Here is an 18,611-nt window from a genome sequence, read left to right as displayed (position 1 = left end):
ACGCATGACATATTCAACATGGCTCGTTGTAAATAGAACTTGAAGATTCTCGAATGAATTGCTGAAACTACGATGAGCCAAAGCAGCCAGCAGCTTATCGTGTACCATGTAAACTGTAAATTGGTATCACGATTAACTAGGAGATAATTTCAATAGACTGAACAATCATCACGCCTCATGAACAAACAAACCAGATGAGTTTATACATTTAATCTCCCTTCAGAGTTGCTATGTTACTTCTTATAGGTCGAATGGCGTAGCAAATCCTACAAAATTTCGAAGTGATTGACAGAAGCATCAGAACCCAGAAGAGCTAGATTTGACAAGAAAATGTAGATTCACTCGTGCAGACGAAAATAGATTTTATATCCACACCAAAAGACCAGCATATCAAGACTGAGTGAATAACAGTACTTGACTGTTCTTTCCAACCCTGAGCTATTACCTGCTAAATTATACATAAACATCAAATAAATGTTTTCACAGACGGTCCTTTGAGGCCACCCGGGGCAGTGTTCAAAATGTAGAATCCTCTAAAGCCCATCAACTGAGGTAGGGTTAAAAAAAACTTAGGACATAGACTAGTAAGATTTTCCACAGTGAATCAAGCTCCCAGCTCCCAAGAAAAGCCCAAAAATTGCAGCGCTGCCAACGGTGGTTTGTCCAATGTATCTGATCTTTAGCATCCCAGGGATCTACAAACAAAATAATACACTGATTAGCACTCAGAATAACCAAAATAAAAACTCCGCACTTCTATTTCATACACAATTTTCTCTTGTTAATTATACCAATAAACGCTACATTACGCCATGAGTTCCATACAGAAAATCTACATCTAAGATAAATTAAATGCCATATATCATCAAAAGTTTGTTTTCCAGGATTGGATGCAGCCTCAGGTCCCGAGCTCTCTGCCAGGATCAGAGCTAATGATTTGTCTTGGGCAATCAAGACTTAATGGAAAAACAACAATAGAACCAGGATAAAATATAGTGTTATGCTTAGAAGACAAATCACTTGCATCTAAAAGGATGGGACAATCAATTTACTTCACTTTTACCGAACTAATAATTTCTGAATGTAGTTCATCAAGAATGCCACAAAACCAAATATTCAGAGGGGAATCAAATAGAAGTGCTACGAAGAAAGCAGTTTTGAATATAAGAAAGCAAACATTGTATGTATACCTTGTATCTGAATGCCTCAAAAGTCCCATAGCAAGCACCTGTGCAGAAAAAAGGAAAACATGCCAATTATTAACTTGATATTCATATCCTACAGCAGCAGAAAGAAAGAAAAACATGCCATTTATTTCTTGATATTCATATCCTACGAAACATGTGGGGTCAAGTGCATTTTGAGAACTAGTTATAAGCAACTTTCTATTCGAGTTGCATCTTGAGATCAACACTTGCATAAGGGTTATTGCATGTAAGAAGCAAAGAAAGCATGTTAGACACCAATCGTAGAAGGTCCCTTAATACGCCAGGAAAAATGTCCATAAAAGCAAAACATTCCAAAGGTGCGTATTTTCTGCTTTACAAAACTCAAAAGTAACGGTTAACCAAGTACAAGCGCCAGATACCAGTAGCCTAATACAACAACCACCACATCCAACCCTCATCCTACATCTATTATCTCCACAAGCAAAGTGCAAAACCACCAAGTGGAACTATAACTTTTCAACAGCAGATAGGGATCAGACAAAGTACAAATAACGACAAAACGCTGTTTACTTCTCGTTAACAAGTCCAAATCAGCAACTGAACCCAAATTTGAATATCCTAATCAGTAACGCATTCCGCACTGCATTAAGCGCCTGTTAACAGTAATGAGTCAACAGTCAAAATCAACACAAAAAAACTGATCTTTTTCACCACCCTAGTCCTAAGTCTTAACCACCACCAACAAATGCACTAAAGCACGGTATACCAAACCAGTATCAAGTTACCTATGGCATCTATCTAGCCGTTCCAGACGCATCGCCTATCTCCACCTGCAGAAATTCTTACCTAAACAAGAATTCCTAACAAACGCAACAGCATAAGCCGCCCGTCTCATACATCTGAGGCCGCAGAGCCCCAACCTACCGGATCAGCAACTGGCTCGAGAACATCCCTCAAATCGAACCCTAACTCACTTCAACAAGCTGCAACCATGGGCGAAACCGAACTAGGCCGCACGGATTGATCTGTGCTAGGGTTTAGGGTTTTAGGGAGGGAGGTTACCCACGGCTCCGCCGACCCCGCCGCCGATGGCGACTCCGGCACCAACGCGCGCCATGCAGCTGTCTCCCCTCGCCATCACCTCTCCTCCTCTGCCGCCGCCGCCGCCTCCGCCTCGCCCTCGTCCACCTCTCCTGTTGCCTTCCACACGGAAATTTCTTTTTCTTGTTCGCGTGCGCATTTATGGGCCGGGTCGTCGTAGGATTTGGGCTGGGTCGTCGTAGGATCAAACAGATCAACCCAAGCAGGCCTCGTAAAGTCATAAGCCGTCCGATTTGCGTGAGGGACGGCTTGGATAAATCTGAAGTCGCAAGAAATTGACCTTTTTTTTGTGAAAGCACAAGAAATTGACCCTATTCACACTCCAACACGTATTAGTATAGTAATTACTGGAGAAGTTACCAAGAGAAGTTTTCTTGGAATAAAAGTTAACACCACACGTTAATTGTAACCCAAGCATACACTAAAAAGATTTGTAACCCACGCTATTGTTAAAGCCTCAAATGTTATGTGTATGTAGCAATATAAAACCTGCACTATTTCAAGAAGATTAAGAACGCACAGGTCACATATTTTCTCAAGTTTCCATTCATTGCAGTTAATAATTGTTGATTTTGTGGGCAGTATCCCAGTTGTTCTTCTTGTGTTGAGACTCGAGCAGGTAAACTGTATATTGACTTAATGAGTTTTATGTGGGAAATAGGTTGGTATCATTGCTATGTGATAATGACCCAATGACTAACCTAGGCTATAAGTTCTAAAGATGACCATACGAGAGCACATCTATTTTGTTAGTAGAAAGACTACTATGATTTTGCTATTGTGGATTTGCTTTTTTTTTTTACTCGCTAGTTCCTCACATCCAACAATAAATGTCAATTTTTTCACAATATGCATTATTGGGAACTTGCGTTGCCAACAGAGCGATGGGCCTTCGGACCTCAGAGAGATCCGAAAGCTAGAAGGAAAAATACATAAAGTGGGAAAGCCTTTTAATGGAATTAATATCGTCTGTACTGTCAGTTACATTCACGCCCTATTTATAGGCCGTAACCAACTGCTCTCTATTACAATTTACACGATTGCCCATCTAATTGCCACATTCTCGATATATTCACACATAATACAGTACTAAGTATATCTATATTATTTACAATCTTGCCCTTTATGATCTTCGGTCGCTAGTCGTGGTCCTCCTTCGACCATGCCTCTATCCTTTCATCAGTCTTCTTGTCAGCACTTTTGTAGGTCTCCGCTTGGTGACACCTTTGACATCCCTTCGCATGAATCCCTCACGTCGAGCGAAGCCCTTCAGCCGAGCTCCGAAGGCCCAACGAAGGCTTCGCCCGTCCTAGCTGTCGGAACCGTTCTTGCGGCACCAATAGTTCCAAAGGTTTTTTCAACTTGTTGAAGGGTTCCTCTAACACGACACATCAATGTTAACTATAAGCCTTTTAACTTAGATATCCATAGAGGTGTTCGACCCAACGTCCGAAGGCGCCTGTGAGACCATTCCTCAACATGCATAGAGACCACTAGAAAATAGCACGCCGTTGGTGCGCCAAATAGCCCATCGCCGAGGTAGGAGTGTGCAATAAGTCTATAATATTTTGAATAAAATATTTTATGTTGCATTATGTGTATTGTTTGATAAAGATGCTCGAACTGCAAATAACTATTTAAAAGCTAAGTAAAGAATTAGTCAAATTCTACAACAATGGTGCTATGAATAAGCCGGAGAAATGTTGTATGAACAAATCTGGTATTGATTTTTGAAATACTCTACTTTGGTTGAATTTCTTAATGCTTATTAACAATCAGAAAGAACTCAGTTCCCATGGATTTATTGGAGTTGGTCTACCTGGTTCAATTATACATAATATAATTTAATTGTTCCACCATCTGTTCTAAAGGACTATGGAGAAGTCAACATAAACGTCTAGTCATTCAGGAAACAACTTAATAGCTATCCGTGCTACATTTCGATGATGGCAGGATGGCTCAAATGTTGAAAACTAAAGGTAAATATAACCTTAATAAATGCTCGATCGGCTTCCCTTGAACAATGGCCGGTAGAAAGTCTATCACTATTCTCTAAAATTTCACCTACCATGCTAAGCATATGGTAATTGATATACTACATTGAATCACTCGACAACCCCTAGGATTATTAAACTAAAATTTAATATGTCTCATCTGAAATAAAAAGATCATTAGGTGGATTAATTGCAACGCTAACAGCGGCTGCCAAGCACCAGCTAGAGCTATGAAATGTAGACCCATTACATTTGTAAAACAACTTGAAATGTATGAAAAACGGATCATACACCGGATCATTGGATACGACTAAACTATTTATTTGATTAAAGGTGTTGACTAATTTCACATAACTTAGACAAATATTTCAATATAGAATCATGTCAGCGTATAATATGTAGCTACATGAAAAGCAGACATTAGTATTATATCTAACCATCAATCATTCATCAATCTTCACATGTATACATGACAATTGACTAATCTTGATCCAGTTAACTAGAAATGGTATGTTGGGGAACGGAGTGGCTCTAATACCCACTAAGTTGAGGACCTAAAATAGACCAACTCATACCTAACGCACACGAGTCAGTTAGTCTTTTTTAATTTCTAATTACTTAGTGCATTGGGTCTTTTCCACGGCAGAGCCGCCTTCTCACTTCCGGGTGGCAGAGCCTACCTTCATATGAAGCTGGCTTCTGGATGGCAGTGCCAACCTTCAAATGAAGCCCAGACCCTTATAATCCCGGTTGACAGAGCTAACCTTCAAATGGATCACAACTTTATATGCATCAAGTACTTATAAACTAATAGCATAACTGGAAGACTACTACTTACAAGAAAACACTCTTTATTATAACAGCACAACTATTACACAAGAGTGTACACAACTTCTTTTTGGTGGCTATCCTAACTCTCACCCTTCTCTCTTACTCTCACTCTAGCACCCTCACTACCAACCTCTCTCTTATGTGTGTATCATGGCAAGGGACTCATATACCATGGTATGACTCCTATGATTTTGGCTTCATGGATGAGGGGAGGATGCAACCCCCTATTTATACTTGTACAAGACCTTTAGAATATTGCCATGTGATACATTCCACACACTTCTTACAAAATATCTAAATCCTAGAAATTTCCTCATCCTTATCTAAAATCTAGATATTTCCTATCATACAAAAATATCTAGCTCTAGAATTTTCCTTACTTTGTCATTAAGCATTGCAACATGGTTCATGCATGTTCTCAATTTATCTAGAAGTTTTCAAGTATGCATTGCACTTTTTCAACATGGTACTTTCAAGAGAAGAAATTATGTGCAAGTTCGAATGTTACTCGAAAACTGTTCCAACTGCAACACCGATATTAGCCTTTTCAGCTGTCTGTTCAAACCCAAGTTATCCAATCTACCAAGACCATGGGATGAGAATTAATCCATGTTCATAATTCACCTAAGAGTCATTAAAATGCAGAGAAGCCCTTACCTTCATCATTCTCTTTTCTTTCATAGCTTGCACATCAGATTGAATCACTAGGCATTTCGATTGTAGCTTACCATTCTTGATCCATTGTTTCAGCAATCTACAAAAGCACTGCAAAAGCATGTTACATTTGGATATTCAAGCTGGTCAGCCTTTTGATAATCATTGATACAAGGTAATTTAGTAATGAGACAGAAGCAATGTTGAGCAGCTGAGGCACCATGACATAATGACTTTGACAGTTTTCACATGTTAGATTCTATCAGTACTAGTCCATGTTCCAGATGTTTTTTTGTCCCTTCAGAACTGAATTTTTATAGAAATGTTTGATTTGGAACCAATTTGATTACTGACCCAATCATAATATCAACGTTTGTGTTATATTTGAGTCAGATCATCAGATAGTTAGCCAGGAATGAGCAGATTTAAAAAAACAAATCTAAGGGTCTGTTTGTTTGAGCTTCTGCTTTTAGCTTGTCTGAAAAGCTGCTTTTGGAAATAGGTTGTTGGCTTCTATAATAAATTTTGGCTTCTCAGCAATAGCTTCTCAAAAAAGCACATCTCAGCAAGCTTCTCAGCTTTAGTTCATTTTCCTCAGAAACGGACTTCTGGCTTCTCCAGAAGCCACTTCTCCAGAACCCCGTTTGTTCTAGCTTCTGGCTTCTGACTTCTGCCAGTGGCAGAAGCAGAAGCAGAAAACAAACAGGGCCTAACTGTCTTGATATCTCCCTTGTTGTACTGTCCCATTCACTGAAACCTCCTTCCAACTGACTCCATACTACACTATGTAAAGTAAACGGAAAAGAAACATTCAATCAAGAAAGAAAGTTGAACAAAACTCGAGAGTTGACAACATCATATGGACGCAATCTGTACTTGATTTGGTGCATGGCGTCAAGTAGGACTCTATCGATGGTAGCTGCTTTGCAAGATTCTTTGACGTTGATGTGTTAGCCATATCCCATACTCTCACCAGGTTCAAGAGCGTATGACCAACTTCTAGGCCACACAACATCTCAACAACGAAATGGTTATAAGAGCACTGTAAGTGTGGTTGCACATAAACCTTTAGCATATCCAATTACTGAATTATTTAATACTCACATCATCAAGAACTGACCCATTGGAGATATCAAATGCCGCATCATTGAGCTTCACGAAAGGAAAAAAATACCATTGAATCAAATCAATGAGGCAGATTAGTACTATATATTGGCATTTCAATGTAACTGTTGTGAATATTGTCTACTTAATTTATATCCTTTGAGCTAATAGAATATGTCAAAAAGAAATGATGAGACGAAGGTCACAGGGGAGCTGAGACAGGAATTTGGGTGGAAGAATCAAGCAATCCTACCACCAAACAGTAGATGAAATTGGAGCAGTAGGACATGTGGTTCCTCCTCAGGGTTGTCACTGTCAATAGAAGAGGAGGTGGTGGAGGTCATAGGTTTGGGGGAGTCAGAGGAGACTACGAGGATGGGAGGTGGAGATAGACGTGGCCGGAGATGGAATCGGGAGGAGAGGGAGGAGGCGGCGGTGGCAAGAAGAAGCACGGTGAAGAAGAGGGAGGGAGGCGATGCAGCAGCGTGGGGGGAGAGAAGGTAGCGGCACTGCTGCGGAGTGGCGGAGAGGAGGTAGCGGCGCTGCTACGGCACAGGGAGAGGGGAGGTGGGGAGTTGCACTGAGGGCACGCGTGCGGGGGAGAAGAAGGTGATGGTGATCTGAGCAGCTCTTTGAGTCTCACGAAGGTTGCGAGGCGGTGTGGCTTATACATGCGTGATCGGACGGTCCACATCTGACGATGCATGATCCAACGGTTCAAAAGAAGTAGATGATGTGGATAGCACCAGAAGGCTGGAACACGACCGCGTTTAGATATAGAAGATGTTGCTTACAGTATAAGTGGTCACTATGTTAATTATTTATTTTGGTATGCCATATACTAGAATGACATATATTTAGGAACAAAACTTGAATGTCAGTCGCCTTGTCCCCTAGCCCCTGTCGCCTCCTCCTCCTCTTGCTACGGCTAGTTCACATCTCGTTTTCTCACCACATCTTCTGGGTTGGTTTCCTTCCTCGTATAGTATGATTGGTTCGGGTTTGTCATTGGATCACATTAGGGCATGTACAATGAGGTGATGTCAACCGTCTAGAAAAGAAGCCATCTAAGATTTTATCTAATATGGAGGGAAGAGAAATAAGACAGAGAAAGATATCGTCTATTAATTAACAAATAATCTAAAATATCAAATAATCACTCTTATAGATAGTATTTCCCCCATTATATGGATACCGTTTGTTATTTATGGCCTCAACTTTCCACATGTCATTTAACAATTAAATATCATTTATATTACTTACAATCAACTCACACAATAACTTATATATTATATTACTATATATGATATGAAATCATATTACAGACGACAGACGTTTGTACCACTATACATCCCTTAGAATAGCCTTCGGACTAATGAGGCCCCTCAGCCGTCCGATTTATCTGTACAACGGCTAGGATTAATCTAAAGTTGTCAAACAAATTTATCCAATTGGTACACAAGCACCAGGACACGACTTCTCATTACCGCGGGAGAAGCCACCAAGCGAAGTTTTCTTGGAATAAAAGTTAACATCACAGATTAATTGTGACCCATAAAATTGTTTAAACATCAAATGTTATGTGTATGTAGGAATTTAAAACCTGTACTCTCCGTTCATGTAACTTTCTGAAATATTCATTGCAAAACAAAAAATAAAATTTTTAGAAAGATTTAGGAGGCACAAATTACAGATCTAAGCAAGTTCTCCGTTCGTTGCAGTAGTCAGTGCTTGTGGGTATACCTGTTCTTAACTTCTTGTGTTGAGACTTCGAGCAGGTGAACTGTGCATTGATTTAATGGCTTTTCAGAGAGATCAAGAATTCAAGAATCTCTAAAATTTGACCATCTCGATCAACTTATGTTAAACTATGATTGCCTTGTTTATGTTGGAGACTCGGGGCAGGTGACGTGTATTGACTTGGAGCACAAATTCGCTTTCTTCACTTCACCATCACTTTTAGGTAGAGCAGTTGAGCGAGCATTGGTGCACTTCTAAATGACCAGGCGTCAGGGTTTGTTAGGAGCTACCATTATAGATCAAGGTTCTTGATGTCGAACAGTGACATTTCGGCTCCATATAATTTTCTCCTGTCTCTCTCGTGATTGTAAAGTACCGATTGCACTTCTTGAGTTCTTGTCCGTTGTCATTTGTTCATTTGTTGTGATAATCTCTCTCGCAGACAGATGAAAATGGTGAAATGAACTCTAATAAAGATCTAATCGTGCATATTATTCCTCTAGCAATAATATATCATCTGTACAAAAGATGAACACGACGGAGTGGGCTGGAGTGCGCCTATGCAAATATGCACTCTGCCAAAAGAATCCGAGAACCCGAAGAAATCGAGAAGGAAGCAATCAACTACAATTCACAGCTTCAAGCTGAACTTGCAGTTGCTGGCCTTGATCTTGATGGGGCTGTTCACATCCATGAGCCTGTCCACGACGAGGTCGCACCGCACCTTGGACGTCACCTTCCACAGCTTGAAGCTGCCGAGCTCCACCCGGACCGGCACGTCGGCGCGGAACACCAGCGGCACGGCGCCCGTCCGCTGCGCGTCCTGCAGCGCGGTCATCACCACGCTCCCGAGCTGCACCTCCCCGCCCATTGCCAGGGCCAGCACCGTCGTGTTGCGGTGGCCCTGGTAGAACGCCGGCAGCGCGCCCTGGGCCAGGCTGTAGGACTCGTACCACACGCTCAGGCTGGACCCGGCCTCGTAGTAGATGCCGATGCGCGCGTTCGGGTTCACCGCCGTCACGGTCACGTCGAACCGGGCCCGCGCCGTCATCATGGGGTCGACCTGGAACGCGGAGACGGAGAGGCGGTCCACCGAGTACCGGGGCGCCTTGGGGTCGAACGCCAGGTACAGCGCGCCGACAGCCGCCGCGGCGAGCACGGCGAGCACGACGACGGTCACCACTATGCAGCAGAGGAATCGGCAACAGCACCCGCGGCGCCGCTTCGGCGGTGGCAGCGGCACCGGTGGCGCTACGAGGCGCGGCGGCGGCGGCAGGTAGCCGTGGCCCCGCGTTCGTTGTTGGTGGTCCGCGCGCTGCGCCGGGTCGCCCTTGTCCGACCGGAACGAGCCCCCCGGCACCAGCGGCGCCGACGGCCTCTGCCCGGCCTCCAGGTCCACCGGGTGGATCCTCTGGTGATCCGCCATGGCCAAACTCCAACCGCGGCAGCTACGTGCAGCCGTGCACCACCCGCCGCTTCTCCGCAGCACAAGCAAAGGCAACGCAAGATCACGCTAGCTCCACTCGCCCTGCGTGGCTTGCCCCCTCGTCTGTGCGTGCGTGTCCGGTGTCCCTCTCTTTCTTGGCTGCAGAGACCCGCACCCGCGCGTCACTCTATATAGGAGGCGCACTACGGCGTCACGCCACTACGGGAGGAAGGCGACGATGTGGAAAGGTTGTTGACCTGCGGGGCAGGCTTGTAGGGGAAGGGGAGCCGGGAGAGGGGGAGGCGGGGACGTGAAGTCTCCACCTGCCCCAAACGGCACGCGGCGCTATTGCGGGTCGCTGTGCCGGGGCTGCGCTTTCTCCTCATTTTTCTACGTTTCTTTACGTGCGGTTGCTTGGGTTTGGAGCGCGCCCGCGCGGCGGTGTCGTCTCAGCTTGTTGGAAGGCGCGCGGAAGGGAGCGGAGGAGCGGCTGGTAGCTGCTGGCTGCAGAGCCGCGTGCGTGCCCGCGTCAGCGCTTCCGAGGAGCCCGATGATGCACATGGGGCACACGTAAATGGGCGATGGACGCGCCGGGATCGTGTCGGAGCCGCGTGATCTTTTGACTGGGACGCTGTATCCACCGCTCCACGCGGCGGGCCGGCCGAGCTGCTCGGTGTCCTCGCGCCGCGGCTCCGCGCTGCGCCGTTGGAGGCCGTGCCGCGAGACGGAAAAGGCTCCTCCGCGCGCCGGTGCTACAAGGAGGCTTCACTGTTAGGCTAGACCAACGGCTTTCCTCCGAGGATCAAAATTTGAAAGGATTATTTTTTTCTCTTCAGCGTTTTAATGGGTTTTTTTACAATTTTTTTCACAATAAAATTTCTAATGTTACTTTTTAGACGAGATTCTCTTATTTTTCTTTACGATTCCCCTCAAAGAAAAACTGTTAGAGATGAGAAAAAATAAATAAAATAAGAATCGAAAAGAAAACGAAATAAAGAGAATATAATTAAAGATGATCTTAGTGCCGAGCATGTGAGACTAATAATTTTATCTTCTTTATTAACAAGGAATATAGAGATACTGCTCTGCACAGTTTATGGTCAGATCTACTGCCCCAGTACGTAATCCTCTTTGCTTAGTTTAGGGAGAAGTCTAATGCTCCTGTAGTAGCATAATAATAAGCTGGAAGGCATCAGGTTGCAGAGACGTTATTTTTTTCCTTTTTAAAAGAAAGAAAGAAAAAAAGCTGCTAATTATATTAATAAGAATGATACCGATGAGCTAAATAAGGGTCTGTTTGTTAGAGCTCTCTGATTTAAATTTTTTGCTGAGAGTAATTATCTAATATAGTGATTCTGTGGCTGAAAGTAATTATATAGTGATTCTTTAGAATAAACTATATAGAGAAAATGATTTTGTACGGAAAGTGAATCAGGAGAAGTTGTTTTTTCAGCTCTATAACTTCTATTTTATTTCAGATAATCACTCTCACGTATTACATTTAAGAAGCTAAAAATTGAAAACTGCTGTTTGATAGAGCTCTTCTGATTTCAACCGAAAAACTAATATAAAAGCTCTACTAAATAGATTTAAAAAAAAGGAAAAAACAGAAAGGTAAGAGCAAATCAAAAGGTCAGCGCAACAGAGACTGATCTCTATAAAATAGGCGGCCTAGATGCCGCGCTCTCGCAAAGTCCAAGAGGAAGCCCCCTCTGTGATCCGATCGACAACCCCGGTTGCTGGACGCGCAAAACTGTTAAATCGACGTTAATTCTTTCTTGTCAGCACATTCACACACCCCTTCTGCTGAAGCACGTTTTCCTCATCACACGCCATGACGCGTGGGATTCAGCTGATGCATCGCAATGCCAATGCAACCAGCCTATCTAATGGTGGTTGAGTGATGCTGATACATACATGCTACAATACACACTGGTGACTGGTGAGTAAACAAAGCGAGTAACAGAAAAAGGACGTGGCGTGTTAGTCAAATGAGTGTCGCCGAAGCTTCTCACACGCGTCGAAATCAAACCAAGATTTGATCGATCCAGATGATCAGAGGTCAGCTCTTGTTCCCTTTGCCAGGTGATGGTTCCATCGACGTACGGCACGTCTACCTGATTGATTCGATCATTCAGTCGTGCACTCGTACTAGTACGCGACGAGTAACTTTTTATGATCTGTAACTTTCCTGGGCTCTTTTCGACGGCATGTATTAATGTATAGCTTATTTTCCTATGCGCCGGACGCATGAGGCCAAGACTAGGGACTAAGGAAAAATCGAATAATTGAACAACATGGTGACATATATAGTTCAGCCTGGTCAATTGGATCCGACCAGTGTGCCAATTCTATATGTGCCGACTGAATTGATAACAAGCTCTTGATGCCTGATGCCGGTGACGACTGGGAACAAATACGACAGAGACAGCGTTGGATATTTTTGCCTCTTGTTGTGGTTACAGCTAAATTGCTAGTGGACTCCCCATAGATTAGTGTGAGCGAGCGGGCTACAAGAGAATCGATCAAGTTTTACTAGGGTCTGAACTGAATTTGACAATGTTCTTAAAATGGACACAGGATGGTCTGGACATCGAGAGAGAACGTGCAGGAAAACAAAGAGGTTCTCCTGAGACTATCCTAACTATATTTTCTTTATTTCATTTCATTTCTGATTCTTCTTCTCATTTTTCTTTATCTTTAATAGTTTCTATTTGAAAAGATTCGTGAAGAAAAAAAGAGAACCTTATCTTAAAAGAAATGATCTTGAAAACGCTAAAATAAAACGGTAAAGAGACTCCCTTGAACAGGCAAAAAAATGAGACAAGATCTCAGCCAAACGGCCGACCGCCACGCCCAAATGAGTTCAAGGTCCAGTACGGGAAGTGACCGCCGAGCGAAGTCCTAAACGTGGCTATCCCATGGGCCGGATTGTTATTAGATCGCGAAGCTGCAGCAACCCAGTTTTGAAGGAAAATTTCTACAAATCTGAACCGTTTATTTGTATTGAGATTCTTATCGTAAGGTAAAAGAAAATTTTATAAGATATATAAGATACATCAATATCAAGTGGGAGAGATGAATGATTAAAATAGCCTATATATCGACACCCGCATATAGAGTTGCCTTTCCCCATCTTGTAATTTTCATGACTGGAGCCACGCTTATGTGACTCTGCCTGAATTGCTTGGCACACTGTGTGATACCGGAAGGCAGTCTGAATTTATGATCTACTACCATGCAACCAGGTGTTGATAATCTCTACATCAGTTAAATTTGTCGCTATCAACGTTCAGATCATTTCAGATCAATCTAACGTATTTATATGATGTAGAATCTTGATCACTGCATGCTCCGAAAATTATGATACTGAAAACTTAAAAAGTACTCTTTTAAGTAGATACGCTTCCAGAAAAAATAGCAACTAAAACTTTGACTTAACTCGGGAACTAAAATTATTATAAAAAAATGTTGTAATCTAAAATTCAATATATTATCATGTGTATATGTGTACTTCAAGTTAGAATTCCAAACTTTGAATACTAAAACTTACAGTATTGTATGAAAATTAGAAATTTAGAAGTCAATGTTCCAACTATAGCTTTACAATGAATAAAATGTACTTATTCCAGAATTTGAAGTCATAAATACCAGAAATTACAAATAATTAAAAGCTATTTAAAAGGTCTAGCACGTGCGGATGCACGGGTTGGGTCCAAATTGTAAAGTGCTTGTGTAGGTTAGCTATAGTTTTTTTTAAATGCTAGACATCTAAGAATGCATGACTGACTGACTTATTTCCCAAATCAGGGAGCAACCATATTTTTGTCATGTTCCTTACTAGCTGCTAGCCGAAGTGCCGAACAAGTACTGTTTTATTGCAGTGGAAGCATTACAACAACAACAACAACATATTAGTATATTACTGGACCATGGCACCATGCACCTTCCTATAACTCTGTACATGCTATATATCTCGCTGTAATCTGTATTTGACGGCTGTCAGATGCCTCCTCTGCAGTCAAGCTGCTCACTCATCAGACCAGGTGATGTCCTGCTCACCAATGCTCTGGTCAAGCCCCAGGGCGTCCCACACTGCCGGTGAAGCATCAACGATGTTGTTGTCGCAGGGAGCCTCGTAGTTGTGCTCGTCATCACAGCCATGCACGGAGTCGCACTCATCCACGACCTTGGCGTACACGGAGTTACCATTTGCAGTCACCTTGATGCGGTGTCCACAACGAGCCATGTTGTTGAACCAGCCAGTGGACAGGGCGACGACCATCTCCCCGTCGCTGTGGTAGGAGTTGTCGCACTCCGACGGGCCGCCGCCGTCCTTGCCCTTCTCGAAGCTGTTCAGCGTCAGCACGGCTCCGGTGCTTGATGTCACCGGTGGGGAGCAGTGGTACTGAGGGTACTTCTTGCCGTCGACGCAGCAGTCCGGGTCGTTGCTCTTCTCGCAGTTGCCGGACCTGCCAGGGAGGTAGCCGCTGGCACGGCAGACACCGAGGCTGGGCCGAAGAGAGAATGCTAGGTGGGAGGAGGAGAGAGCGACCATGAAGATGATGGCCATGGTGGCCAGAGCTCGGATGGTGGCCATTTCAGGCACACTACCTTATATTGTCCCCCTCTCTTAGTTGATTACCGTTGTGTTTTGGCTGTGCTGCTTGGATGCTCGGGGATAGCTGTGCATCAGCTTATATAGTCATCTTACCACAAGTATGAACATGCATTGGTTGTTTGCCACGGCAATCCGTTGCTATGTTCAGATTGAGCAGTCTGAACTTGATGTGTTAACGTACCGTTTCAGATGGGTTTCTGATTACCGTTCCAAATGTTTGCCTGATTGATTAAGCTATTGCACAGGCTAAACTTGTTAGACATGTGTCGAATATGTGTACAGGGTCAGTTACAGATATATTTATAGTTGTAATTAGATAGGACTAGGAATAAAGTTGTGGTCGGATTTCTATTTCCGAGCCTATAAATATTATGTATCACCTGTGTAACCGCAGATCGACGAAAACAGTTGGAAAAGGACACCCGTAGTCATGCCCTGAGAATGTAGTCAAGTTGGCTGAACCTCATCAAAAAACATCGTGTCTCATGTGTTGATTTTGTGCGTAGTTTGTCAATCCTGATGATGCTTCCGCTAAAACTTAAAAAACTATTTTTATGTACCAGTAACACCTCCTTTGAATCTCGGTCTTGGACTCTTGGCTTTGGTATGGTAAATATAACAAACTCCAGCAATTGCACTGCAACCTATAGTAACTTGTCCATGGATGTCTAGACTTTAGAGTCCAAATGCATGTGTTTCTTTCCTGCTTCAATGAGGATAGTGCTTGTAGTGCTTGTTGAATTTTTTGTCAGGTCAGTCAGCTTAGTAGTACAAGAAGTCAAGAACTAAGACCAAACTTTAAGCAAGAAAGGTTGTATCTTATCTAGTTTAGTGTTCCCGTGATACTGGAAACAAGATGTATCTTTGTGTCTTAGGCTCTGTTTGAAATTTAGTAAAAATTTGAATGAATCCTGTGAAAATAGATGACGCATCGGGGGATACATATAGTAAAACATTTCAACATTTGTCAGCCGATATTTTTATGGATATTGAGCAGACATGAATAATATGTGTTGATTGTTCTCGAAATATATGAATAGTTATGTAAATATATTACAGCAGAAAGTAGTAATCAAAGTTACTTTTGCGAACCATATCAGTGTATATACCTTCACCTTTTAGTGGCAGGGAGCAGTAATTCTTTTTATCCCCTCCTTTTCTTTTCTTTTTTGTTTTGGACTGGTTAAAGTAGGTGAATTTTTCAAACATGTGAAAGTGGATGGACTTTCGAAACACACGAGAATAAAAGATCACAATGTCATTACTAACATAGCACATTGTTTCGGGAGAAACATGAATCGTAGAAGGCAAATATGACAAGTGGTCATAATTTTGTGAAAGATGAAAAATACCAAGTGACAACTGATGGCTTATTTAGTAGCTGCTCCATCACCAAGATTGGCATCACACACAATGTGCATGCAAGTGAGAAGTACACACGTACTCCATGTAGAAGGCTACTTCAGCGTGGCACGGCTCAGACATCGGACCAAGTAACCTTGAACTCTCCGATGCTCTCCTTCAGGCCCAGCGCCTTCCACACCGCCGGCGACCCGTCCACGATGTTGTTGGGGCACGGCGGCTCGAAGTTGTGCTCCGTATCACAGCCGCTCACCGAGTCGCACTCGTCGACGACCTTCGCCAGCACGGACCTCCCGTTCCCGTGGACGCGGACCATCTTGCCGCACCGGCGCGTGCCGTCGAGCCGCAGCCACCCGGAGGACAGCGCGACCACTAGCTCGCTGTCCTTGTGGAACCGGTTGTCGCAGAACGATGGCCCCCCGCCGTCGGCCCCCTTAGCGAAGCTGTTCAGTGTCAGGGTCGCCGGCGTCTTGGCGGACACCGGGGGCGAGCACCTGAACTGCGGGTACTTGTGGCCCTCGACGCAGCAGTCGGAGCCGTTCTTCTTGTTGCACTTGCCGGCCTTGCCGTGGAGGAAGCCGCTGATGTGGCAGGTGCCGGCCCTGTGCTTCGGCTTGCCGGCCGCAGAGACGCCATGGACGTGGAGGGACAGGACCTGCAGGAGTGCAAGCACCGCTAACATCTTCCTGTTAGCCATGATGCTCGTCACCTTGGTCCCGTGCAAGGCTTCAGTCGAACTTCACCTTGCTGGTGCCTGAGGTGTATGGGGTTGGGTGATTTATATATAGATCAAGGAACAGCTATCGCAATGCCGCTTGGTTTAACCGGAAGTGTTCGTCCAGTGCCATTTCCTGGTTTTTGCAACCCCCTATGTTGTTTGATTGGTTGGTTGATTGTAGAATGTAATTTTTGGGCGGTGAAAGACTGAAAGCGTCGTGCATTGGTCAATGTCATAACATTTTTTTTGTGCTATTGGCCAATGAGGTGAGAAGCTCTAAAGTCTCCTCCACATATTGGTGTCCCTCAGCCTTTCATCGCCCCTTTATCGTACCACGGCAGTCCCTTAGGCCATGCCCTACTAGCACATGTAGTTTATCAGGCATTTACACTCATATTATTTACACATACTCGTATTCACCGGATCAAAGATTGTGACCCACGTCTTATGGACACGGACTCTGATACTAATTGTATGATCGAAATGGTATTTCTACACCATAAAAGCTAGTCAATGAAATGATGGATTCTCTACTTTTAAGTTGGATGAATTGCTATTCCACAAACAATATGAGACTATTCCAACAGCATATCTCCGTGAAATTTTGTAGAAGCTTCGTATGGAGCTTTCGACCATAAGATCCTCCAATTTGCTGCCAGCTTCCAGACCTATGGTAAATTCTCTGAAACAATCTATCACACCTCCTAGTTGTTGTGAGCAACAACGTAACCTTGTCTTGTCTGAATATCTGAGCGAACGAGATCAGTCTTTCTACCAGTTGAGACATCTGAATCCAAGTACCACCGTCTCTTTCCGTGCAAGGATCTTGGAACCTGAGTTTGCTCACTTGTATTCTTCCCTGGCTCTTTGGCAATCCTTTGGCCTCTGCTAGTTGTCCCAGGCAGGCTTCTCTTCGTTTTTGCTGTGAAATACTGTCGTCCATTGAGATCACTAGGAAATGCAGCACGTCGTTACGTACCGATTAATTCATCTCAGCCATCTATTCGTGTGATCGTGCGTGGTGATATATATAGGGCGCTATTTTATTTGATAACGTTCCTATTAGCCTAAGCGATTCAGAGTTGATGAAAGAAGGGAAGATGGCAAGTAGAACTGGTCACGAGCTAGGAAATGTCCAGAGAAAATGCATGTGGTGATAGCAATTCCGTGGAGTAAACACCATATGCATATCAGCTACTGATGCATAGATTAATATAGGAGGCATACGGGAATCCGGAAATGGGTCCGACAATTGTATTAGTACCATCCAAACTAAGCCATCCTGAGTTACAACATCACAGGCTTCACTTTTCAAAATGTTCTGCCCTTGACACCATTCACTTTGTATTCTGAATATCAATGTGTATTAATGCTGCTTTGAACTTCAGACATTTACAGAAGCTTCAGCTGATGGAGAGCTGAGCAAGGAGATGGCATTCCAAGTGCGTCTCTGCATCCCTAAAGAAACCGTGGATGCTGCTCACCTGACATCTGTGGCCAATCGTTCGAACACATGATACTAAATCTTTTTTATGGCGCCTACGTACTCTGCATATGTTTAGTTTTGTTCCATATCTTGTTGAGGCGAAGTTGATCGCTCGGTTCTGTTTCAGTGGTTGCTTACATTTGTTAGGGCATTGGCACATGTTGCAGGTTGTTTGTCAAGGATGCCATATTGCCGGTAACCACCTCTTGGTATGGTGGTGGAGACATGAGATTGCGACTCCATCTAGCATGGTTTAAAATCTTGCCCGTAAAACGTACGTGCGCTTTCAGTAATATAATTTGTAGATGTGTGATAAAGATACACTCGCGTTTATATAAGTGTAATGTGCATATGTAGTGATGCATGTGCATGTGGGTTTGTAATATATTGATGTAGATGTGCTCC

The 18,611-nt window shown here is 43.5% G+C and overlaps 3 protein-coding genes and 1 pseudogene across 3 annotated transcripts; all 4 read right to left on the bottom strand.

The window, feature by feature from the left end:
• Positions 1–345: 345 nt before the first annotated feature.
• LOC133903736 (uncharacterized) lies at positions 346–2,388 on the bottom strand. The gene is made up of 3 exons (XM_062345179.1): positions 2,232–2,388; positions 1,191–1,228; positions 346–695 (listed from the first exon to the last, which is right to left on the bottom strand). The coding sequence occupies exons 1-3, from the start codon at positions 2,305–2,307 to the stop codon at positions 582–584; spliced, it is 228 nt and encodes a 75-aa protein (XP_062201163.1). The 5' UTR covers positions 2,308–2,388; the 3' UTR covers positions 346–581.
• A 3,211-nt stretch (positions 2,389–5,599) lies between these two features.
• Positions 5,600–7,862, bottom strand: LOC133904060 (uncharacterized; annotated as a pseudogene).
• Positions 7,863–9,064: 1,202 nt separating this feature from the next.
• LOC133903641 (NDR1/HIN1-like protein 6) lies at positions 9,065–10,366 on the bottom strand. The gene has a single exon (XM_062345073.1). The coding sequence runs from the start codon at positions 10,017–10,019 to the stop codon at positions 9,225–9,227; it is 795 nt and encodes a 264-aa protein (XP_062201057.1). The 5' UTR covers positions 10,020–10,366; the 3' UTR covers positions 9,065–9,224.
• Positions 10,367–14,049: 3,683 nt separating this feature from the next.
• Positions 14,050–16,699, bottom strand: LOC133903760 (putative ripening-related protein 4). The gene is made up of 2 exons (XM_062345221.1): positions 16,125–16,699; positions 14,050–14,524 (listed from the first exon to the last, which is right to left on the bottom strand). The coding sequence occupies exons 1-2, from the start codon at positions 16,697–16,699 to the stop codon at positions 14,050–14,052; spliced, it is 1,050 nt and encodes a 349-aa protein (XP_062201205.1).
• Between the last annotated feature and the right edge of the window lie 1,912 nt (positions 16,700–18,611).

This window comes from Phragmites australis, chromosome 21 (assembly GCF_958298935.1).
Source record: "Phragmites australis chromosome 21, lpPhrAust1.1, whole genome shotgun sequence".
Taxonomy (NCBI): Eukaryota; Viridiplantae; Streptophyta; class Magnoliopsida; order Poales; family Poaceae; genus Phragmites; species Phragmites australis.
This window is presented reverse-complemented; position numbering and strand designations above follow the sequence as displayed.